Source organism: Lissotriton vulgaris, chromosome 7 (assembly GCF_964263255.1).
Source record: "Lissotriton vulgaris chromosome 7, aLisVul1.2, whole genome shotgun sequence".
Classification (NCBI taxonomy): domain Eukaryota; kingdom Metazoa; phylum Chordata; class Amphibia; order Caudata; family Salamandridae; genus Lissotriton; species Lissotriton vulgaris.
In genome coordinates, this window is record NC_141695.1 from 601,466,703 (window position 1) to 601,493,519 (window position 26,817).

The 26,817-nt window shown below is 46.9% G+C and overlaps 1 protein-coding gene across 1 annotated transcript in view; it reads left to right on the forward strand.

The window, feature by feature from the left end:
- The window catches only part of FBF1 (Fas binding factor 1), a 615,519-nt gene that overhangs the window by 44,780 nt on the left and 543,922 nt on the right, over positions 1 to 26,817 (forward strand). Inside the window, exons 4-5 of the mRNA XM_086930722.1 lie at positions 1,963 to 2,004; positions 2,305 to 2,395. Coding sequence (XP_086786848.1) covers positions 1,963 to 2,004; positions 2,305 to 2,395 — 133 coding nt within the window. The remainder of the gene's footprint in view (positions 1 to 1,962; positions 2,005 to 2,304; positions 2,396 to 26,817) is intronic.

Sequence of the window (26,817 nt, forward strand, 5' to 3'; positions counted from 1 at the left end):
CGGACTAGACATGAGTCCATACTGAGAACAGTGCCTAGCAGCCCACTCTGCTATACAAACACAAGAATGTTTAGTGAAACCGATCACATGTTTGTTAAAGCAAGCACGGAGTCCTTCGAAACAGGCCAGAAAAATGCTTACGTGCTTCACCTCAAAAAAGACATAGGACCCCTGGACCTAAGGGAAAACTTCCAGGCCGTCCACTGCCCTGACACTGGAAAGAGGGGTGGTGACTAAAAAAAGCTCCTCCAGCAACTCCTGCTAGAGAAGAATGAATGCGACAGAGCAATCAAAGGAAATCCCGCTATGCCCAGACAAACAGCCCGCCAACCATATTTTGATTAAAGAATTTGGCAACACAATATATTACCCATCATGACTTGCTTCAATAGCCTCTTGATCAACCATTTTATCTAAGCTGTTGACACGATTTGGAAACACTGACTTACTTCGCACTCCTTGCTGGGCCTTTCCTTAGTTCAGAAAAGAACCATCTAGCCAGTGTTTAAAAAATGTGGCTTCAGATTATCGATACTAATGATGGCACACATTTCTATGGAGAGGCTTCTCGCTTCATGCAAGGGAATTGAAATGACTGAGTAGCAGCTAAATATTCTTTAAAACCTTTCAACTACAAATGTTCATGCTATATTATATGTGTATATTTTATGTCTAATGTAGACATCCACACCAATAAGTGCCTATACCCTAGGAGCTAATCCAAACTAAAAATTGGTTTAATACTAAACGTGGCTCACATGATTATTCTAACTTTCCCTTTCTTTTTTCCTTAACATTTTTCTTTTTCTTTTGAATTATTGTTCCACTTATTTTTTGGACCATTCACAAAAGAGATAACATGAAAATAAACATTTAAATTCGAAACCATTGTCACCTTTCACATGAAGCCAAGAGGGAAAAAAATCAAGCCTAACCAGAAAGCCTAGCATTAACTCCACGTGACAGTAGGGTCAATTTAAAATATTTGTGCACTTAGTACTAAGGGCCTTTTTGGAACCAAGATACATTCTACATCAAATCATTTTTATAACAATATCAAGCTAAAAGATCATTGAGATCAAGTGAAGGCTCAATGATAGCATGCACCCTTGTAAAATCCAAAATACAACAAACAAAAACATTCTCTCATCAAGGCATCCTTTTATGGATTACTTTGGTCGCTTGCTTAGCTCAGATATCAAACTTCGAACATTGTAAAATGGCTCATTTCGACAATCCGATTTTTCTGCAGTAAAATGCCATTTGGTACTTCTGTCTCTTCTTGACCATTTGTCTTGCTTGTCCTTTCCACGTTATAAAATGTTAGTAGCTTGTATTACCTTGCTGCCTTTACATGTGATGGCAGTGAAATTCTGAAGAAGGTAAAAAATATGGTATTTTGAGAATGGTCAAACTACATCCTCCATCTTCAAAGCAAGAGCCCTTCTCCATGAGAGTTGTGATAACACGTAAAACTATCTCTTTCCCTCTCTCTCACAGACGCACACACTCCTCTTTCTCTCTCTCCTCACTTCTCTCTCTCTCTGCTAATCAAAGCAATAATTGGAGCAACTGAGTGTTTTGTCTCCCATTTTGTGATCTGTAACTCTTTGGAGCCAGTGGTATTAATCTTTGTGGGTGGCTGAAGCTGTTCTCCCAGAGACACCAAATATACCTCTTTGTTAATTTATTTTGGAATAACAATTATTTTAGTATACAATCCTGTCCTTTATGGAAAGTAAAGTAAACTAAAACATATTTTTGAATCTAATAATAAACTGGGGTGTGGCTACCTTCTAAACTTTACATCTGTTTTGAGTGTCTCTCTATATGCATATCCATATCTACCATCTTTGTACAAAAATACTAAATCATAAAAATGGTAACTGCTCCTCATGGCACCTACGTTGGTTGTAATGTAAGCATAATTCAGTGTCATGATGTCTGTTTGTCTTGTTTCAGGTTCCATCGATGATGTGCTGGGAGGTCTCCTCGATCAGGATGGTAATGCACTATCTCTGGAATATAAAGTGATCTTATTCTGACCACTCGAGAGACTGACTTTAAGCAAATGTTAACTCTGCTTCAGACAATTTCCTGCTTTATTTACACTCCTCACCACAAAACATGAGAATCTGTCTTCCATCAAACGTAATGAAATGGTATTTGTAAAGTTTTATTTGGGCTTTAAAGTTTTGCTTGGTCTTTACTTACATCCTCCCAATAATCATTTGGTTGCATGCTAATTCCTTTACCTTTCATTTGGTGTCCGATTGGCTCTGAAGACTCATTCTTCTGTTTCAGATGCTGCCATTCGTAAGACACCCCTAGCCTCACCCCTTTTAGGAGAGGCTACTAGCAGAGCAAGAGGTATTGTCTCTACAGCTAGTAAGAGGTGAGTAGATTCATACCAGTATCAGGTGAGAGTATGTTGATCCTAGTGTAAGACTGCTTCTTAAGTCACATCTCCCTTTCTATTTACACATTGAGCATTCATCCCCTTTAAGGGTGGTGGCAATGGCAATATCTTTATTGTGCATGATTGAGTAAACTCTTTACACAAAATATTGATAAAGGTATAAAATATATACAATGTATTCTTATTTTCTCATTTATATGCAATGGGTCTATCCAGAACTAGTGTAATTCCACCAAGATTTGTTCTGTGATTACAATTCCATGTGCTTATTGCATAATGTGAATTTATCAATACACCCCTCCCACCAACATCGGTGAAAATGCATGTGTCTGACCTAAAAAGTGAGCCAGGGCATCTGTATATAAAAGAATAGTGTGCAGGCCAGTTCAGAGTCCTGCTCCAATTCTTTATTACTGGTCCTCTTCTATGATGTGTGTTCTAATTTGTCTAGTTGGCTGCAGACCTGGGTGTAGTGATACAGAGATTGTGTTGCTCATAGCATGGTGGAACAGAATAAATGCATCCACTCTGTAAAAGAGTTGAATGTCATTGCAACGTTACCTGTACTCTGACCCACATGCCTGCTCATCGCCTCAGTTTTTTTAACACTTTCCTGATAATTTAGTGTAGGTCTTCCTAGGCTCCCACTGAATATAGCAGAAGGGTGTTTTCCACATACAAGCAATAACACTGGGCTGAGAAACTCCCATCAGCCCATCCTTATGGCAGAATATCATCATGTGGGATACAGATCGTAAATCCAAACCTCGCCCAACCCATCAGTCGATGGTGCAGAGATGGATATCTGAGGTGGAACTCTAGCCACAGTGTTGTTCAAGTGGTGCTGATGATGTGCAGTACTGTGAAGATGTGTGTGAAATTCTAAAATTGGCTACTAGGGCAAAAAAACAAATTTAATAAGGATTGTCCTATTGTCAAAATTAAAATACGCCTAATAGTCTGAAAATATAACTATATTCTGGCGCTGTGCAGGGAAGTCAACATGTTTAAGCCGAGCGGAACATACTGTCCGGCTTTCTTCAGGACCCAGAATGAATAGCTACTGCAAATAGTGAAAAATAAGAAAAAAGGAAAAGTGTTACTGTGCATAAAATGTTCAATTACTCCTACCAGGAACTTGGGTCCCCAATGTAATCTGGTGGGAATGAATCAGTTGTCCTTTCCTAGAAGGGAAAGGAGACAGTGCACAAAGTACATGGTAAGGTTGCATACATGTATCCCAAAATGACATAAAGAGACAGTACAGACAACACACACAAAAACGAAGAGAAACCTTTCTTCGTTATACAGAAGGCTATAGTCCTTCTGTTTCTCAAATTCTATTCGATTAGATAGTTTTGTTGGATATCTTACTCATCCAGCATTATGTGGGAGATAACCTCACCTCGCCCGGCAACCGCTCGGGAATATGAGGCCCCGCTCTGTTGTGCAAAAATGAAAAAAATGAGGACACAGTCAATACCTTGTTTGTTGTGTCCAGCTAAATTGCTATATCATTTTTACTTTAAAAAACCCAGTTGTTACTTAAAGACCTACCCTCTATGATCAAGGGGGCTGAACATTAGCAGTGAGGTCACTAGTGGCATAAAATGATCTGCCTCCTTAACGATCAGAAATTTAAATAAAACAAAATAGGGACAAGTTCAAAATGGTAGAAATCCCCATGCCTCTATGTTTGTAGAAATGAAGAAAGAATTTGCTCAAAAAGTAGCTGGCTGGAAACCTCGAAGCTCTCTTCGTGTAAGCCAACATCCTCGAGAAAGCCCCGGACCTACCTATCCGTCAGAACCCCTCTCTGACGTCCGAGAGGAAGTGGAGGTACAGTAGGGCACGTCGTTGCGCTCTTTATAGTGCGCTTGATTAGATAATAGCCCCAATTAAGATGTTAATTGATGGTCAATGATCGCAGCACAGCTCTCGATGCAATCGCGTGGAAATAGGGCTGCTGGTCTATCCGCGCATGCGCTATGGTTCTGTTCGTTTGCGCATGCGCGCCAGTCGTTCAGAATAAGCACTAATCTTGCGCTATTGCGTATAAGCTTGAAGTGATATTGACAATGTCTTAAACGCGCTGTATACAGCATTCAATTGCTAAAAAACTGTGTAATTCAAGCGAAATCCCCGTTCTTTATATTGCTAGTCACACGAGAATATATATAAGCCTCGTGTGTTGTAATCAAGCGTGTCTACATAAGAGACACTATTTTGGCATTTACCGTGAAACTACAAAGGCACAACAACCCTGATCTAACCGCACATGCGCTACAGTTCTGGTCGTTTGCGCTTGCGCGAAAGTCGTAAGCACTGATCTTGCGCTCATGCATATAAGTTAACAGTGATATTAACACATAACGCTGTATTGAACACGCTATATACCGCATTCAGTTGCTAAGGATTTGCGGAACTAAAGCAGATCCCCGTTCCTTACATTGCTAGTCACACGAGAATTGATATAAGTCTTGTGTGGTGTAAGCACGCGTGTCTACATAGGGGACACAATTTGGCATTTCATTCACCTGGAAACCAACAGAGGCACAACAAACCCTTATTTGTGTCTCATTGCGCTATTGTCAAGCCGTGCCTACAGTGTCGCACAAGTGCTGGCACAGATCATGAGCCAGAGATAGACGTGCCTGATACAATGACACTAACTAGTAGCTTGGAGGTGGATTCTTGCTCAATAGCAAAAACCCATATAGGTGGTCATAACTTGTAAGGTAGTACTGATAGTACAGCTAGTTAAACGTATATCAGGGGGCCCATAAGAAAACCATTACAGAGCCCGATGATATGATTGTGTTTATAAAAAGGCCTAATGTCTGGGCCTAAAGCACGCTGATGTAGTGCTGTATGATTCAGATACGTGAAAGTCTAAAAGGGACTAGTAGATGTCATCATACTAAAGGGAGAAAACTAATTGCATGACCCTGGAGTATGTAGTCACCATTGAGAGACAGTTTAGTATAGGGCCTAACTGTGGATGTAATGTACCTATAATATTATATCCACGGTATGTCATCATTCAGGCCCTTGCTGTCACTTCTCAACTTGAAAATCCATTTCTGCTCTTTAACAAACAGGAACCTGGACAAGTCACTAATATGTGGTGGAATAAACGGGTGTTCGAGAATCACCCACCTCATGTCGTCCTCCGTATGTTTCAAGGACAAAAAGTGATTGGTCAAACGCGTGGATTGCTTGTGACATCGGATAGTGCTTTTGTGTTCACTAATCCTCAATTTAATTTTGCGAGTGGTATGTCCAATATATCTAAGTGAACAGGGGCAAGTTATCATGTAGATAACTTTCTCTGAGTTACAATTAGTATGTTTTTTGAGAAGCCAAGGTTTTCCCGTTCCTAGATCGACTAGAGCTTGAAAAATTCTTTAGGAAGGTATACCTCCATTTCTTTTTTAAGAACAAAGATGAAAAAGAAATGAGAAAAGACGACAGCCTAACCAACACAGGGCTACGTCCTAAATCGACATTCACTCCTCTCATTCATCAAGTTCCATCACAGGTGACCACGTTTGAACAAGCTGTAACACACGATATCATGGCCCTATACAATACTAATCCCCGGAGCTTCCAAAATCTCTCAACTAGAGAAAGAAAGGCCCTCACTAGTTTATCCAAGGATCAATCCATCATCATAAAATCGGCGGATAAGGGGGGGTGCTACAGTGATTCTGGACACGGTCATGTATCGTAAGGAATGTCTCAGACAACTGAACAATTCCCAAGCTTATCGTCTGTTGCCCACTGATCCCACACCAAGATTGCTTACAGAGATTAAGACTCTAATAGATGAGGGAAGCACAGAAGGATGGATAACACCTCAAGAAGCCAGATTTTTGGTGACATCGAATCCAGTCACACCTGGCTTCTACTGCCTACCTAAGATACATAAAGCTACTACACCCCCACCGGGACGCCCCATTATCTCAGGGATTGGTTCCCTTTTGGACCCACTATCCACCTTTGTAGATTTTTTCCTTAGACCCCTTGTTAAGGAGATGCCTACCTACCTGCAGGATACGGCAGATGTTCTTAGACTCCTCCCTGATATAGAGTTTAACGTCGAGACTGACCTATTGCTCAATTTCGACGTAGAGTCCCTCTATACCTGCATTCCGCAGGAGGAGACTCTTGAGACAATCGGGCCTCTCCTCACCCTGCGTGATCTAGACAGCATCACCCGCATCATTTTCATCATGGAATGTGCTAGATTAGCAATGATGGAAAACTTCTTCAAATTTGAAGATCAGTTTTTTTCTTCAAACCTCAGGGACGTCTATGGGGAGTATTTTTGCCCGAGCCTCGCCAACCTGTATGTTCATCAATTTGAACAGAACCATGTTCTCAACCATAGCAACCCTTTTTTCGATCAAGTGGTGCTATGGAAGAGATACATAGATGATATCCTGTTGGTTTGGCGAGGTACCCCCTTAGAGATTCAATCATTCCATAAATGGCTCAATGAACAAAATCAATATCTGAGGTTCACCGTTGATTTTAGTTGTGACCATCTTCCCTTCTTGGGTATCCTCATCTTTCCAGAAGGAGGCAGACTGCAATGTGAACTTTACTCCAAACCAATGGCAAGAAATTCTTTACTTGCGTTTAACAGTTACCATCCACGAGCTTTACGTGAGAACCTTCCCGTTGGTCAGTTCCTTCGGCTCAGAAGAAACTGTTCTTCTAAAGAACTGTTTGATAAACATGCGAGAACCCTATCTCTGAAACCCCCACTGGATAGTCAAGTCAAGTCAAGTCAAGTCAATAAATTTGTATAGCGCGCTACATACCCAGAAGGTCTCAAGGCGCTTGAAGAAGGGAGGGGAATTACTTGTCAAATATCCACGTTTTAAGTTGCTTTCTGAATGCTAGGTGGTTCTGAGTAAGGCGAAGATGAGTGGGAAGTGAGTTCCAGGTTTTAGCTGCCAGGTAGGAGAAGGATCTACCTCCCATGGTGGTTTTGTTGATGCGAGGTACAGTGGCAAGGGCTTGGTTGGAGGATCGTAGCTGGCGGGAGGGGGTGTAGAAGGACAGTCGTGTGTTGAGGCATTCGGGTCCGATTTCGTAGAGTGCTTTGTGTGCGTGGGTTAGGAGCCGGAAAGTAATCCTCTTATTGACGGGGAGCCAGTGGAGGTTTTTCAGGTGGCCAGAGATGTGTTCTTTACGCGGTATGTCAAATATGAGTCTGGCAGAAGCGTTCTGGATGCGTTGGAGTTTTTTCTGTATTTTTGCGGTAGTACCGGCGTAGAGGGTGTTTCCGTAGGCTCACCTTTGTCGGTACATTCAGTGTCCTCTTCAATAAAATTAAAAAAACAGTACGGAGACATTGGGGCATCTTTTTTTTTTTTTTTAAATGTTTTAAAACCTTTATTGCGGAGTATCATCAAACAAATACGGGCCTACAATCATCCGGCCGGCCTCGACATCTTTTTAAGCACTTTAGCAAGCTATACGGCGACTCAGTAGCACTTCAATACAAAATGACAATCAACCTGGGTTACACTGGATATCTTCGCACTACCGAGAAACAGGAGAATTTAAGGTTCATTTTTAAAGTTTTTTAAAGTGTGTTTTAAATTATAGGAACTAAGAAGGATCAGAGTCCATACAGTCCATCTAAGACATGAGTGGGCAACGTCCACCAGAAGAAATCCAACAAGCAGAAAAACATAATCAGAATGGCGGCATAGGGATAACACAAAAGGATAAACAATCACAAATTATGTTGCATGCCGGTCGCTACCCACCTCACACCGATCCACCCTACTGACCCAAAGAAGAAACAAGAAAAGAAAAGAATTTAAGAATAAAGAGAAAAATAAGGCTCATAGAAACTGAAACGGGCAAAATAAACCCCCCCCCCCTACTCCCCACCCTACACGCATGCAGAGGCTATGGCCTACCCCCCCCCCCAGCAGTGTGCCTGTCGCCCAAAAAAAGAGTACCCGAAATACAGAAGCAGAAAGAAAAGGAAGAAAGAAAGGAATCATATAAAACCGGAGGAGGGCCAAACGTATGTGCTCAAGACAACCAACATGTGCATTCTCGGCCGCCCATCCCCGGACCCCCGAACCGATGGAAAACCAACGTTCAACTCCCCCGTCTGTCCATCATAGTCCCAGCAGTGCGAGCAACAGCAATCAAAAAAAAGGAAAATATCTTCAACCTTGCCCCTTGCGATCTGGTGTGTCGACGAGGTCCAGCTGCACAGTAGCCATCTTGGATGGGATAAGCAGACGGGATGACCACAACAGAATAGGACGCTGTCCACCAAAGTCTGTCCAACTCAAAGCCATGTGTTCTGCGACGGTACAAAAAGAAGCAACGCATAGCAGCAATCCTCCAAGGTCGGCCGGCCAAAGCAGTAGCATCAGCTCCAGGATAAGATAGTAAGTCACGCCAGTAGACCACAAAGGAGTTGCCGGACATGGCGTCCGGAGACGATTCCCCAGCCACTGCATAAGTCCATGAACACCAGACCTCTTCCCAACCTTTACAGTCAGCACCACGGCGGTATCAGGATCCCGTACCTCCAACGCCTCCGTATACATCTGGGTAGGCAGTCCACAGCAGTCGGATACATGGTGTGGCGCAGTGCCCCGCACTCGAGAGCAAACTTGGCCAGTCGAGGGCACGTCAGATGAAATGGCATCCAGTCGGCCCCCCAGATCCTGGGCATTATCATGCAGGGCAGCTCGCAAAGTACCTAGACCGCCCAGAATATCGCCAATCTTCAATGGTGCCTCAGGAAGAAGGGATGCAGCAGCTCCCTGCACACGGGGCTCACGGACATGTAGTAGTCCTCGAAACTGGCCGCCAACATCCCTTGCGAACAGCCGATCATCCCGTCGCCGCTCCGCATAGCACAACCGGGCCGGAGGCACAGGGGCAGCACACTCCATTCCGACACCACACATGGCTCCAATGCAGTGTTGGCAGTCGTCCGTACCCTCAGTAGCAGCCCGTGGTCGTCAGTTTCAAGTGCCGGGTGCTCGATCCAAAATGGCACCCACCACAGCGCTGGGAGACGAAAAAGCTATCAAAGCCGTCTACGGGCTGGGGAAAGGATACAATGTATCACTCGCAGCTGCGATATCCTTCAAGCGTAGAGATTAGCGGAGCAGAGTGGGTCACTGCAGCGGAAAACACAGTGCGGCAGCTACTCTCCGCCGGCCGACTCCGCCCTGTCTTCAATGGCCGCTGTTGTTGTAGTCAGGGCCGGCCGTCCCGGAGGAACAAAGACCCGGTCACCACCATTAAGCGCCAGGGAGGAAGCAAGGACGCCCCATCACTTCTACCGCAGGGAGCGCGCCGGGGAGCACACCGTTGGAATCGGAGTCACCTCCCGGTTCCGATAACTCGGCTCAAATACAGGATAGCTTGCAGGATAAATTGCAATATGGGAGGAAAGCGAGAGGGTCGGCGGAGCCGAGTGTTTAAGCGGCCATCATGGTTGCAGGCTAGGCTCCTCCCCATTGGGGCATCTTAAATGTAGCAGACACCAATGTACCACTTCCCCTATTCTCCTTCAAGAGAGCACCCAGTCTACGTGACAATCTGGTCCATACAAGACCAAGAGTACAAATCATGGACAGTACCACCACACTTTGGAACCTTCCACCAGTCCAGGGCCACTATCCCTGCGGCTCTTGTACTGTCTGTCCACAGACGTACAAAACAGATAGAGTTGATCTAGGAACGGGAAAACCTTGGCTTCTCAAAAAACATACTAATTGTAACTCAGAGAGTGTTATCTACATGATAACTTGCCCCTGTTCACTCAGATATATTGGACATGCCACTCGCAAAATTACCTCCTCACCCTTCTTCGTGTCATTACGCTGAGTCTTGACACATCTTTTAAAGCCGAAGCAGTCTGATCCTGTGCTATTCTTTCATGGTTAGCCTTGACATCTACGCTCAATGTTGGCAATTTGCTGGACGTTGGTCTTCCGGTAGGCATACTATGCAGAGGATGTCTGCATTTTTTTCTTGCCTCAATTAAGGCCGTTTATAAAGATTGAAGGCATTCTCGACTGAAAAAGATGAGAAATTACTGTCAGAAAAAGCTGGAATCTCTCTCTAGATCTAAAGGATGTTGTGTGAAAATGCTTAAGGAAGCTTTCTGAAGAGGAGTTTTGAAAAATAAAGCCACATAAGGCAGAGCTCAGTGCTCCAAGTTCTTACTGACGGGCGACAGAAAAATGAACTGGCCGAACTGTCACCCCGATGCATGATGGGATACTTGAGCAAGGGTGAACACTTAATGGTACAGTGCCAGTTTAATGCTCTAGCTGTATAGTCTTAACAATGGTCCTGCTTTTCGTTTAGTGTTATTTTGTATTTCCACAATTTGGAAATCGTATTTAAAATAAAACATAAATGAATATATGTATATTTACCACAATCTTCATCCTATCAACATCAAAAAAGAGAGACAACCGGGGCTCATTCTGTTCGTGTGTGTTGTTCATTCAAGCAGCTATGTTGAGGTGAAGATTGTGGTAAATAATAGAGGGGTTAGCCACCCCACTGAGGGCTCGCTGTCAGAAGTGGCAATTTAAATGGCGAAGTTGGTTGCCTATCAACATCAAAAAAGAGAGACAACCAGGGCTCATTCTGTTCGTGTGTGTTGTTCATTCAAGCAGCTATGTTGAGGTGAAGATTGTGGTAAATAATAGAGGGGTTAGCCACCCCACTGAGGGCTCGCTGTCAGAAGTGGCAATTTAAATGGCGAAGTTGGTTGCGGATATATATAACCCCTCTATTATTTACCACAATCTTCACCTCAACATAGCTGCTTGAATGAACAACACACACAAACAGAATGAGCCCTGGTTGTCTCTCTTTTTTTATGTTGATAGGATGAAGATTGTGGTAAATATACATATATTCATTTATGTTATATATATATATATATATATATATATATATATATATATATGTGTAAATTCTCCTCCGAGGAAAAGAAACAGTGACCCAAGCAGAGGATTCAAAGGGGCACTTTATTAAAAGAAATGTCCTGAGCGAATGCATTTCGGCATGTGTGCCTTCGTCAGCGCTCCTTCCCATCTGCTTGCTCTGCTGTGGCGTAGGCAAACCTGCCTCGATGTATGTACAAGTCCACCTTGCTCCGCCCCCTGGTAGTTTTGAGCTCCCACGTGCAGTCCTGTAGGCAAAAACTGCAAATCCCATAATGCCACGGTATGGTGCCAACTCGGGAAGGAGATGCTCGGCGGGGTTTCACTCGCGGAGAGGGAATCGATGGCAGGCACAGACTCCAAGTATGATGGCAGGTAGGTCATCTCAATTATTCAGCGCCCCCTCAAGTCCCCTGCATTATAACCGCAGCAACCTCTCAGCCGGGAGTTTGTCGCGGGGGTGTGCACAGGAATCCCGGTCACCCACAAAGGAAGCGGAATGCTTCCTAACCGCTGCATGGTCCCGGCATCCTGGTGGGTTCTTGGGCGAAATTGCTAGCGCAATCAATGTAGAGAAATGCTCGGATGAGCAAGCCAGAGCGCCCAGGCCTCTTGTGCTGCGGGGGTAACACTGAGTGCGCACTGGCAGTCGCATTGCTAGATGAGCGTAAATTCTCCTCCGAGGAAAAGAAACAGTGACCCAAGCAGAGGATTCAAAGGGGCACTTTATTAAAAGAAATGTCCTGAGCGAATGCATTTCGGCATGTGTGCCTTCGTCAGCGCTCCTTCCCATCTGCTTGCTCTGCTGTGGCGTAGGCAAACCTGCCTCAATGTATGTACAAGTCCACCTTGCTCCGCCCTCTGGTAGTTTTGAGCTCCCACGTGCAGTCCTGTAGGCAAAAACTGCAAATCCCATAATGCCACGGTATGGTGCCAACTCGGGAAGGAGATGCTCGGCGGGGTTTCACTCGCGGAGAGGGAATCGATGGCAGGCACAGACTCCAAGTATGATGGCAGGTAGGGCATCTCAATAATTCAGCGCCCCCTCAAGTCCCCTGCATTATGACCGCAGCAACCTCTCAGCCGGGAGTTCGTCGCTGGGGTGTGCACAGAAATCCCGGTCACCCTAATCCCGGTCACCCACAAAGGAAGCGGAATGCTTCCTAACCGCTGCATGGTCCCGGCGTCCTGGTGGGTTCTTGGGCGAAATTGCTAGCGCAATCAATGTAGATATAGATAGAGATATCTATCTATCTATCTATCTATCTATCTATCTATCTATCTATCTATCTATCTATCTATCTATCTATCTATCTATCTATCTATCTATCTATCTATCTATCCATCTATCTATCCGCAACCAACTTCGCCATTTAAATTGCCACTTCTGACAGCGAGCCCTCAGTGGGGTGGCTAACCCCTCTATTATTTACCACAATCTTCACCTCAACATAGCTGCTTGAATGAACAACACACACGAACAGAATGAGCTCTGGTTGTCTCTCTTTTTTGATGTTGATAGGATGAAGATTGTGGTAAATATACATATATTAATTTATGTTATATATATATATCCAAGTACTGTTCCTGACTGCCAATTGCGAGGCGGATCTATGCAGTTGTGGACCACTTCCCAAGAGTCCTTCATTCAGTAACGAGACACTATACAGAAGGTTCGTGCAAGCAGTGTTCTTTTTTAATTAAGCATTTCTTAGACAAATGTCTCCCATGACGCGTTTCACTCCGTAAAGGAGCATGATCACATATATATATTCTCTGAAAAAAACATGGGTTTTAGCCACGTTATAGTTAGGAATTAGTATTTAAAAAACCTTAGAAATTCACTGAAAAAAACATAGGTTTCACACATGTTATAGTTAGCTGGACGTTTCACTCATACAAAACCATTGAAATTCCCCTGTTATAGTTAGTTCAGCTAACTATAACTCGCGCGCCCGCAATGCACTGCTGATGACGTCACATATTACATCACTCATGACATGGTCAGTGACATCACTCATGACATCACTCATGACATTATCCTTGTGAAAGAGTGGCAGACCTCCGCTCACCCTAATATAACCTTTGGTAAACAGATTGAGAAATGATTTTGTATGCACTCAATGTAGCCAGAGGCAGCGCTCCGTAATAACTAAGCATTCGGTTGTGGAGCAGCAACAGCGGGGACATATTGTCGTGTGCTGCAGGATGTGCATCCATATTTAAGTAAACAAATTAATAAAAGCACACCGGCAACTAATGCAAGTATTAAGCAGAATTCACCAAAGATGCTGAAAAACATCAAATGAAAAAATTCAGAGAAGACACCAAATATACTTTGAAAAGAAGTCACAAGGCCACTGCTTCTAACTTTAAAAAAGTAAGGTAACCCCGTAGTCAAGGGCGCACTAAAGATACTCTGAATTAACTTCCCAAAATACAGAGGCACGTCTGTATTTAATAAATCATACACTTCTGTGCAGGTGTTTGCTACATGAAGGACAAATGTTTCTCTAGCGATCTCTTTTTGAGACAATAGCGCTCTTATACTGCTCATTTGGTTGACTCTTCTTTCAAGGTCGGAATCGACGGCCAGATGGAAACATCCAGCTTCCCATGCAGAGGAGTAAACACAACTTTTTTATAGCAAACCACACGCTCAGTTACCGTAATCATGTAACCGATGCCTGCTAACATAGCACAACAATCTGCATTATTTCAAATTAAATCACTCACGTTTCCAGTAAACTGAACGTTGGTATGATAGCAGTTGTCGAAGTGCCTTTCAAAACTCAGGCCTAATTAGGCGCATCTTGATTACAAGAGCCATGCAATTGTATGTGTCTACAAATTAAGGAGTGATCTGGTGCTATTGTGCAATCCTCGCCATTCACATAGACTTCTTTTCCCTCCCTCAGGCACCTATATGTAAATGATAATAACCAAGCTTCATGCAGGTAAGCGCTGCCTAAAGATCCATATCTGCCTATAGCATAGTATTTCATGCAAACCTCAAACTTAAACAGGCTAAAAAGTAACGTTATGATACCGTGGATAAGCCACACAGCTGAATCTGATCTCCAATGAGTGACCACTTCTAACAATTCTCATAGCGCCCCCTGTGCTCTGATTTGACAGTGAGAGAGTGATTGCACCATAATTTCTACTCCTAATCATTCTCAGCATACGCTACGAATTCGCTTTCACGTTACACGCCGCATCAAAGCTTCCGTGTGACGTCATGTACGGCGCCCCGTACGCAAAGACTCAAATGTTTTTTTTTTTTTCACAACCAATTTTATTGAGCAAGTAAGCAATAAAATCGTGGCACCCCACAGGCCGGAGATCACCACAACAATACAGGTACAGTAAATCAAATGAGTAGCAAATGTTCAAGCAGGCATCAAGAATAGGCTCAGTATGAATAAACCCCCAACCCACCCTACCCCCGACCCCCGTCCCCCCAACACCCAGAAACTCCCCCCCACCCTCCCCCCGCACGTGTACATATAGCAGCAGATAAAGGGTGTAGGTGTAGTACGACAGGAGTGTCGCAGATTCGGGCCAACAATGTCCGTACAATCAAATGTCCTCTTCTCGCTCCGCTGGGGGATCAATTGACAGACCCCGGTAGTCGGCCCACCGCTTCCAAATTTTGTAGTGTTTGCGTGGGCAGCCCCTCGCCTCAAAGATCGGCCTCTCAAGGCCCATGAAGTAGTCCAGCCCAGCTTTCCACGCAGACAGGGGAGGGGCCCTCACAGCCTTCCACGCTCGGGCTAGGTCCCGTTTGGCAACAACAAGCCCCAAAAGCAGCAGATGACGCTTATAGATGTTCCCACCAATGCCCTCCATAACGTGCAACAACCCTAGCCAATGGGTGCGGGGAAGGTCCCAGCCTAGGACCTCAGACAGACAATTCCATACACCTCTCCAAAAACCAGACAGCCGACCACACAATGTGTATCAGGGATCCAGGCACCGTCCCACAGCGCAGACATTCCGGGGATGCAATCAACCCAGCTCTCCACAATCGTTCACGGGTGTAGTAGGCCCGGTGCAGGTATTTAAATTGGATGAGTCGGAGCCGTACAGCAATGGCAGTCCCACGCGGGGATTCTAGCGCCTCCCTCCAATCGTCCTCATCCAGGGGGCCGACGTCCACCTCCCAAGCCGCCCGAAGAGAATGCAGGGTAGAGGAGCAATGGATGACCAGCGTCTGGTATATCCGGGATACCTTCCTATCCCCCAGGTCTCCCATAAAAACCTTTGACTCGACCGGGCTGAACTCTGGTAGGGAGTCCAGGTTAGCAATGCTCGGGGTGAGGGCATGGCGCAGCTGCAAATAGCGGAAAAACTGGGATTGAGGCATTTGGAATTCCGTGCGGAGTTCCTCGAATGATTTAAGGGTAGTGCCGGACATGACCTGGCCCAGCAGCGAGATACCTATCGCTTCCCAGCCCTCAAAACTGGCCAGGGCCGCCAGCTCCGGGAGCAGGCCGTTGTGCCAGAGCGGCGTCTCAGCCGTCAACTTGCCCCACCAGCCCATGCGGCGTAGGGCCTGTCTCCACACAGCGAAGACCACTCTGGTGACCGACGGTAGTGCACGACGCAGACGGGCTGAGTATAGAATGGTGTGTAGTGTATTATCGCCCATAAGCGACCGTTCCAATGCATACGCCGGGTCCCCCCTGCCACTGTTCCACCACTCATTAAGAACAAGCAGTTGGGAAGCCTGGTAGTAAAATAGGAGATCAGAGGTGGCTAGGCCCCCGCAATAGGTAGACAGGAAGCATGTTTTCAACGCCACTCTGGCCGCGCCACCAGCCCACAGGAAACGACCCAGTGTCGAGTTGACCTGGCGAAACCACTGCGGGCCGATAGGGTAAGGGAAGTTCTGAAGTTGATATAACAGGCGTGGAAGCGCCACCATTTTGAAGATGGCCGATCTTCCAAATATAGTGAGGGGCATCCTGGACCAAGTCTTGACATCCGCTTGGACCCGTTCCCACACCGGCAGGATGCTACGATCCCAAGCCACGGCGCGCGACTCCGAAAGAAATACGCCAAGGTACTTCAGCCCATCCGTCGCTACTCGCAGTCCTGCAGCCCAGGGGTCAATCACGGCCCCGCCACCTAGCACCCATAGGGTCGACTTGTGAAGGTTGAGTCGAAGGCCGGAGATCTCGCCAAACACGTGCATGACCTCCAGAACCCGGGGACCCGAGTGTTGTAGGTCGGTGAGAAAGAAGAGGATATCATCCGCATAGAGTGCGATTCTATCTACCAATTCACCACTCCACTCAAATCCGCGTATCCGGGCATCAGCACGCACCCGAGACGCTAGGGGCTCCATCGCAAGGGCGAACAGGTATGGGGACAGTGGGCAGCCCTGCCGGGTGCCCCGACCAATCCGAAAACGCCCGGACGTGGCCCCGGCCACCCGGACTGAGGCCGTGACGTTGGTGTACAGTAGTTTCAGATACGATAGGAACACCGGACCAAGGTTAAGGCGGGCAGGAGCGTAAACAAGTATGCCCAACTCACAGAGTCAAAGGCCTTGTCCATATCCGCTAGTAGGAGTGCCGCCTGCTCATCCCGAGCCCCCATGGCATCAACCGCCGCCTGTGCCCGCCGGATATTGTGGCGAGTTGCCCTACGGGGCATGAACCCGGCCTGGTCAGGGTGGACCAGGTCCGTAATATAGGGCAGCAGGCGGTTCGCCAAGGCTTTTGCCAGGATTTTGGCCTCAATCTTTAAAAGTGAAATGGGCCGGTACGAGTCGTGCCTGTCCGGCGCCCTGCCTGGTTTCAGAAAGACCACGATCTCGGCGTGGCGCCAATCGGGCGGTAGCTCCCCCCAGGCCCGTGCTGCCTCAAGCGCGCGCCTGTACTGAGGCCCCAGCTGGAGGTGGAACTTTTTGTAGAATTCGCACGGGTAGCCACTCGGGCCCGGCGCCTTCCCTGTATTGAGCTGTCCCAGTGCCTCCCCGAGTTCCTCAGCCGTGAGCGGGACGTCCAGCGCAGTTCTGGTGTCATCAGAGACGGCCTGCGGCAGCAGGTCATCGAGATATGTGGATATCTCCTCCGTCTCCAGGGAGTCACGGGGGGCATATTGTGCTTCATAGTAATGGGCAAAGCTAGCCGCGAGGCGGGCCGGGTCCGTCACCACTGAACCATCCTCCGCCGTGAGACCCGGCAACGTGAGAGGCTGGAAGGTAGCCTGGCACAATCTATGAAGCATTGTATAGGACTTGTCGCCCCATTGATAAACCCTGCTACGCGTGGCGAGCCACGCCTGTCTGGCCTCATCATGCAGGACCGAGGCGTAGTATTGCTGCTCCTGCAAGAGCTGCCGTATCGCAGCCTCGTCACCCCCATCTCGTCCACGCTGTTCCAATATCTCCACGCGAGCGGCGGCGGCCGTAATGGCCTCCCGATGCTTCCGCCGTGCGGCTGCACACCAAGCAATGTCAACTCCCCGTATCGTGGGCTTCAGCGCTTCTCATACCATTACTGCGTCCACGTCCCCCACAAGGTTATCGCGCCAATAGTTATCAACCGCTTCACGCAAGTGATGCACATATTCAGGTTGCTGTAGGTGCCACGAAGACATCCGCCAACGGAACGGCTGTCGTTTCGTGGGGAGGTCTATGGTAGCCACAACGGGGGAGTGATCAGACAGACCTCTGGGTAGAATAGCAGCGCCACTCACACGGCTCAAACAGGCACCAGGCATAAAGATATAGTCGAGTCTCGAGAAGGAACCATGCACCGCCGACACATACGTGAACTCACGAGCAGCAGGATGAAAATGGCGCCACACATCGACCCAGCCCAAGCTATCCGCCGTCGCACGCAGTCTAGTATGCGTGGTAGTGGGGGGGGATCTACAGCCACAGGCAAGCGTCTCTGGCGGTCTGAGCCCACATCCATAACCTCATTCCAATCGCCCCCAACCACCGTCAACACATCTGGAATTTCATCCCACAACGCAAACAGTCTCTCTGACAGGGCCCACTGCATAGGAGGGGGGGCATAGACACTACCAAAGACCACTGGTTCGGCACCCATCTGTCCCTTAATAAAAACATAGCGGCCCTGAGGGTCGATCCACTGCTTTTCATGAACGTACGCCACTCTGCGATGAACCAAGATAGCCACCCCCCTTGATCCCCTCGCAAAGCCGGCATGATAAACTTGCTGGAAGCCGAATCTCTGGAGACTAAGAACCTTGGAGCCCAGCATATGAGTTTCTTGGAGCAACAGCACATCCACCGCTTCCCTCTTCCCCTAGCGCAATACCGCTCCACGTTTGATTTTATCGAGCATCCCCCTCACATTCCTCGTTACAACACGAATGGCCTTATTAGGGAGCACAGCAGTTCGATCAGCCATCATCTAGGCAGTCCCCCCCCCACCAGGCCCCCCGCGCCACCCCAGCGCACCCCACCATCCACTCGATCCAACATAAATATACACGTGCGGTCCCACCCCCCCAACCCCAACCCACCCCACCCCACCCCAGTCCCGAGCCCCCCCAACAACAACAAACCAACTCTCCCTCTGACCCCGCTCCCCCCCCCCCAATACCTCATAGAACACTGAAGTATCTGTCGCGGCATGGAGAGACCCGGGTCCAAAACAGAGGACCCAGGGCCCGCCATACCAAGGGATCCCAACACCCCGGTCATCACACACTCACCCCCCCCCCCCCGACAACACCCACAACTCGTGAGGGTCTAAGGCCCTTAGAAGTCGCCCCCCGAGCCCCACAGCATTCCCACAGGTAGCCTCAAAATGTCTCGAATGTATACAGTCTGGCATTAACGAAGCCCCCATACAACAGCCCCACCAGCCGATCTATCACACAGTAGGGCAACACATTACCGGACAGAACCAGGGTCCAGGCCCCACCAGAGTTCAACTGCCAGCATCGGAATGTTCAGAGTCCATCGTGCCGCTGGTCTGTGTCGCACTAGCGGAGGCTGACCGTTTGCGTGATCTGGACCTCCGATGTCGTCCTTTTCGGTTTTGGCGGTTCGCCCGCTCCTGCGATGATCCCCGTGACCCGCCCGGGTCCAGCCCCGGCTGGGCATGCGGCCTGATCCTCACTGCCTCGTCAGTCCACCGGAAGACCTCCTCGGGCGAATCAAAGAAATGTGTCCGGGACTGGTATACCACCCGCAGGCGGGCCGGGTACAGAAGAGAATACTGGAGCTTCAGGCCCCGCAACTTGGCTTTGGCGGCCACGAACGACTGTCTCTGCTGCTGCACCAGTTTGGTATAATCAGGGAAGATCATAATGGTGTGATTTTCATAGGATAGCGAGCCCTTGTTCCTCGCCTCTCGCAAAATGACATAGCGGTCGTGGTAATTCAAGAGTCTAGCGATAACAGGCCGAGGACGCTCACCCTCCGGCGGCCGCTGTGTCAAGGCCTTGTGTGCCCGCTCGACCACGAAACAAGTGGACAGTGCCCCCTCCGGGAGCCAGCCCTCCAGCCATCGGGTCAAGAACTGCTCCATATCATCCTTCTCACACCGCTCCGGAAAACCTATAAAGCGTAGGTTGTTCCTCCGTGCACGCCCTTCGGCATCCTCCACTCGGGCAGCGAGAGTCTTTTGGGTACGCTCCATCTCCGCCATTCTCTGCTTTAGCGCACCAATGTCTGTTTCTGCCACCGAGATTCGGGATTCGGTCTCAGTTATCCGCTCCACCGCATTGCGGAGATCAACGTGGGCAGCAGTGTAACGTCCGCTCCCACAGCCTCGATCTTGGCATCGAGCATGTCCCGGGACTGGGTGAAGGCAGCCAAGATCGTTGCATTGTCCGGCCCTGTCCCGCCACCGCCGCTGGGCGCCCCCGATCCGCCACTGGGCCCGTAAATTTGTCGATAGGGCCTTGCTTAGGCGGGCCTCCTCCACTGCCCCTGGTCATGGCCGCTTGTAGGCTCAGCGGTGCCACTCCTTGGGCAGCCGCCTGTGGCCCCGTCACCGGAGACACCGAGACCAGGGCGGACACCCTCCGCGACAATTCTCAGCAGATCCCCAGAAGCAGACCCACAGCGGTGGGCGCAGGAAGCCTCAGGCCCCGGTCCGGGACGCCGCCACCGGTGTCTTCAGAGTGAGGAGCGACAAGCACCGCTCCCAGGCTGGGCCAGTCCCAGTGTAGCGAAACTCGAGGCCCCGGCCTCACAAGGGCGGTGTAGGCCTCTGCCATGCCGTGTCGCCTGTAAATGTTCTCCCAAGGCACAGCACTAGAGCACAGGACACCTCTGCGACCCGTGGGCAACTGGAACTGCAAATTCGGGCCGGAATCCGCACAGTCGATGCGACCTCCAGCAGCCTGCCAGCAACCGCCACCCGGCGTCCTGAAAATCGAGGTCCCAGGTCCACTGCCAGTCACTAGGCCGCACGTCGCCGTCGGTGCCTCCGGTCCACGGGAGAGATGGAACCGCGGGATCAGCACACCGGAGGAGTCAGAACACTCCCTGGAACTGATGCCTCTCACGTGGTACCAACTGCGGGCTCGGGGGCCAGGATAAATGAGCAAATTGTGTCCGGGCGGGCGGGAGCTCTACAAGGCTGCGACCGCCATCTTCGCCCGCCAAGCCACGCCCCAAGACTCAAATGTTTTTAATTGTTTAAAAACAAATATTTATGTATTTATTGAACATACTAACAGAAGACATTATCTAGGTTAATTATGAAAACATTTTTTTTTAAGCTTCCAATAATCCTATATTACTTTTTTTTTAAACTCTTTTTTTATTAACAAATTACACATAAACTCAAATAAACCATAAACAAGCATCGTGTGTTACATTACATGTCTCTGCAATGGGTCGTACAAGGCAAATCAGAATATTAAGATTAACATTAAGCACTTGGATCATAGGGATTCCTGTGCTTCCTGTGGCAAACCTCGAACCAGTGGTTCACAAATCTCTCCTCGGTGTTCATTCCACGCCCCCCCAAATCTTACCCCATTTCGCCGGGCAACCCCAGGCCACATGCACAGCTTTCTCCCTAAACATACACCAGTCCAGGTCTTCAGCCCACTGAGATACTCGGGCGGTTGACATGCCCCCCAAAGCTGAGCAATGTTTAGTTTTGCACCATATACGCCAATGTCACCCATTGCTTCCGATACTCATTCAAATCTGTAGGCTCCCACACATTCAATAGACATCTACGGGCCTCCTGTATTACTTTAAAAGCAATTACACAAATCGCGGTGAAACATCATGCGTACTCGCATCGTGAGAGCACCGTAATCACAGCGTAAGCGTACGCAAAGCCATGTGACTTTAAAAGAAGAGATTTGATTGGTTCATAACACTTCCTTTTACAACTGTTGAAACTTCCGTCCCATTTTAATAATTCTACTTTGACTTTCTAAGAAGAAGCATCTCTTCTGAGAATCTTGTCAAATAGAACAAAGTTTACCATAATAACAGCAATGGACTCCTCTTCCAGCCATTCTTCAGAGGAATATTTAATTCCTAAAGAACCTCCAAAGAAGAGGAAAGAAGCTCTAATTTGGCAGTTTTTTACTTTTCCAGATGTGCAAAAAAAGTTAATACTCCAAAAGTAACCTGTAAAATTTTCCAACTCCTTCAAGGGGTGATCCATCTAAAAAATACTGCTTTGGCACAGCAAATATGGAGCGGCACGTGAAGAACTTACACCCCAACAACTTTGCTCGAGCTGCAATACAGAGGTTGAAGGACAACCCACCTGCTGCTGCACCAAGCACATCAACTACTGCACCAGCATTTTCAACAAGCAGTCCACACCCACAAATTCATCCTGATTTTGCTCAAGTTAAAATTCTATACATTTATTGCAATAAACTTTTGTGTTATGGGAAACAGTCTATTGACGTGATAAAACGCAGGAAGCAGGAGCATCGCTGTCCTCTGCATTACTTTTTTTTTCATTCTTTCGTTCCTGTTGGACACTTTCAAGCCCCCTATTATAGGAACAAATTGCCCCCGGGATTTGCCCCCCCCCCGGGAGCTGATTAAGAATAAAACAAACGTCAATTTTTTTTTTCCTTTTCCACCGCGTACGAGTACAATACGCGTACAACGCGTTTTTTTTATTGTAAAAAAAAAATAATTTTTTGCGCCTAAAGATCCATGTGGGACCCTCTGAGCAGGCCTAGAGGGTCAACGTGTTTCTACCCTGCCCCCTTTCCTTATTTTTCAACTTTGTTTTTCTGTTTTCTTGTGACTCAGTGCTACCGAGGCACAAGATGGCTGCCAACACTTCCTGGTTTGAAGTGTTGACAGACAGTTGACATCCAATCAGCATGCAGCTCGTGCTCGCATTTGTACGGATTTCGGTACGCGAGCTGTACTTCGTCTCTAGATATCGCTATGATTTTACTTTTTTTTTTTTTACTTTTTTTTTGGAAAAACCTTTATTGCAGCATTCATAAAATACAAGCATGGGCCTACAACCGCAGGGGCCGGCCGCTAAACAGTAGCAAACCTTGACTTATCATAACACAACACAGCTTTTCAGCCGACAGCCCTGAGGTCCTGCAGCGATTCAGGATGGATCTTGTATCAGAACGCAATAATAGATCACAGGATATAATAAAGGTCTTCTTTTTATAATATTTAAATGATCGGATCAGGTGCCACACAATCTAACAACAGGATACGGGGGACAGGCCAAGGAAACGGGATATGCGTGTGGAAACAATCATTTGTGGGTCTCTGGCGTTGATACCTATATATCAGTGTAAACAGTAAAACAGTATACATTTTCGTGACCGCCAGTTCTAAGGGCCCGCCCACCCAGTAATTCGAGTAATGTGAGAAGCATGGACACTAATTTCAGAGCACAATGAAATCAGAATAAAACACAGACCATACCCATCCTAAAGGAAATATGGGAAGGGAGAGAAAGGCCATAGAAAACAAAAAAGGAAAAATACCCCCCCCCCCCTCCAACCCCCCACCCTGCACCCCTGCCGATGGCTATAGCCTAACCCCACTAGCAGCGTGCCTGTCGCCCTATTAACCTAAACCTTACAAGAAGGAGAAAGAAGAAGAATGGAGGAGGGCCTAATCATACGGTGTTCCCGGCCCCTTGGCTCCCCCGCCAAAACACAGATACCCCCTACAGCCAAAGACGGACGTAAAGCAACTCTTACAAAAATCAAGAAGGGGCACCGTGATACACCGCCCAGCCTCTATTATTAAACAGTTACAATTCGAACTTCCATAACCAGTGTTCCAAACCATCCCAGTTCAATTGACTCAACCTTGACCCTTTCGAATCATCACACAAACCCTCCCCAGCGAAACCCCGGAGGACACAAACAAGTCATAGACGAGAGGGAAAGCATTGAAAGGCAATCCATTACCCCATGTGGCTAATGACTCCAAGAGGTCTTCACGCGCGGAAAATTCCCCTCTCCAAGCTGGACTGTCCCGATAGTTCTTGCCCCGGAATCGTAGAACGTCCAGAAAAGGGGGATAAAACCACAAGATGGGGGAAGAGTTTACAACACAGTTTTCCGGGGGGGAACGCCTTTCGAGACCTCCAAAGTCGATGATGATGAAAGGCACTGTGATACACTCTTGGTCTCGGGGACAACGTCTTCCAGGGCGCCATCCGTTGAATCCGGTATTAACGTCCACACTCGTTCCCACACGGGGTCCTCGCACGAAGTCAAAATGGCCGCGGCTTGAGGGGCTGTTGTTTGCTGGTTCAACCGTGGGGCAGGGTCCGGTACTTCGAACAGGATCCCAGTCAGACTTACATCCATTTTAGCCATTAGCACAGCCACTTGCGAGTGAAACGCCCAAAGTTCTGCCAATATTGTTTCCAGCGTTGGCCCAGACGCCGTTCGATCCACTATACCACTGCTAGCCTGCATCCCAAACACACTACAAGTAGTATTCCGTATGGTGAGATCTTACGACTTAAACAAATTTGCAGTTCCTCTGGTGATTTCGATAAGTGTGTACTAGAAATGAATGCTAGACTTAAGGCACGGGGCTATTCTGATTCTATGTTGCATCAAGCGTTAATGAAAGCTAACACGTGCCCAAGAGAAAGTCTTATTCAATTAAACCCTTCGAGCAGTCCTGAAACAGACATCAGTGTGGTGCCAGTTACTGAGACTAATGACTGCCCCAGATTGATTACGGCATTTAACAATGAGGAGAATAAAATTAGGACCATTGTTAAAAAGAACTGGCCTATATTGTTAACTGATTCAATATTACCCACTACCAAACTCCTTTTGCTTTGAAGGATATTACGATTGCAGGCAGCTTTAATTGCAAAACTGAGTTTGCTGTGTATGTTCTGACGTACACCTGTGGCCTGAATTATATAGGCAGTACAAAACTACAGGTGCACGTCAGGATATTGCAGCATCTCAGAGCCATCCTGCACAGTGACCCTGCCTAACCAGTAGCACAGCATTTTAAGAACAAACACAATAATGACATAGCTTGCCTGCCTTATTATGTGGTAGGGTCCATTCCAAAATCACGCAGGGGAGGCAATAGAGGACAGAAATTAAGGAAATTGGAGACGACCATGATTTTAGAATTCGACAGCAAATGGCCAAACAGTCTTAATAACTCTGAGGATATGTACAACTTCCTCTAAGGCTGTCTTGATGGTTGTCTCAGCACTATAGTTTGGTTGCTTGTTACACACATTTTTTCTTTGCTTCCTCGGCCCATGCATAATTTTCTTCTAGTTCTAACAGTACAGGTAGTCGGGTTCCCTGTTACCTAGTACATATGGAATCGTCTTGTTATGACAGGGTGCACATTTACATCTAGAAACATTAGTATCTCAGTAGGTAGTCAGGTTACCTGTTGCCTTATCAAATGCTTCATTTTCTTATTATCCTCCTGTAAATATTATGAAATCTTGTCCTCTCAATTTAATTCTTATAGTGGGTGCGCATGACTTGTAAATATGATGATTTTAGGGTTTTTTAGTAAATGTGATATTTATGTGTTTTTAACAATGAAATAAGGCAATGACCGATTTTTTTATTGTTATTTATATGTATACATATTTAGCTACTATTTAATCATCATACACATAGCACTTTATGATATATAGTATGCACTTTAATGCTGTACAGCTTTTTTGCACATTAGGTAGAGGTGTTATTGAAAAATTCACAAAAAAATTGTTTTGTTATAAAAAAATATTTATGCACTTTAAGATCCCCCCTGATATTCGGTCTGTGCTAGCTGATGGAGTCAGCAAAGATGCCAATTTTGTATAATATCATGATATAAACAGGAAGCAGGATTTATCCTGGCATATAGTATTTTCATCACGTAGTGATTTACTAGACTGCTCTGATATTTGAAGTGGAAATGCAAATAATTTACAGGCATTGATGCCGTAATATATTTTTTCAAATGCAAGAGTAATTTCTTGACATATGGGTACATTCTTATGGTGGATGCGTAGCGATAATAGCGTCCTGTTTTTTGTACATTGGCAAACTGTGATATATGCATCATGCATTTTACATGCAAAACTAGCTTCATTTGGACAACCCTTGTAACGGACAGTATTTTCCCCATATCTATGGTCATGTGACCTGAGAGGAGTGATGTATCAGGTGGGCGTGTATTAGGGTCACTGCATAAAAACCTGTAAAAAATGTAACTACTCTGCATGTGATCAAGGGCACCCGAGCCCTAAACGAGTCATTGCTGTTGTTGTTAACCGGCGCCAGTTAAATACATCTGTGGCCAGATCCTGTGGTCCGTCTCCTGTGTGGCTTCGTCGGTCAGCGTGATTGGAGGTGGCTTGGGGAGTGTTCTTATATATTATTTTTTTGTTTATTGAGCTGGACAAATATACCAAATACAGACAATGTTACAGCACAACATGTCGTTTAGAACATAACCATTGTATGCATATATTTACAAAATTATAGTTGTAATCCTAATTAACATCTTGGGAGACCAGACCATCTAGTAACTGCCACTCTGGGGTGGTACGCATATTACAGCCTTGGAATTTAGGCCTCCACCCCTCCCTTCTCCGTAGCTCCAGGCTGTATCCCCAACAACTCTTTGATTGGGCTCATCTCAATGCTGGATATATTCTGTTCACTCTGTTTGTATTATCTGCTCCTGTGTTGCAGGAGTCGTTGCTCTATAACCATCCTGTTCGCCTTTGTCCTCCCCGGTCTCTTTACCAACTAAGTACATATAGAACGGGCTCCAGTAATTTTTGGGGCGACTTTGATGCGGTAATAACTCACGATAGACATCCGACTGCGTATTACAATATACCATGTTTGTTTGCCATTCCTTTATTGTAGGGGCAGGGCCCCTTGCCCAACGCATTGCAACTCTACGCTTGGCCAACAGCAATCCAATTGGTACCAGTTTCCTATCTTTGATGCCAACCCCTTTATTGTACCCCAGCA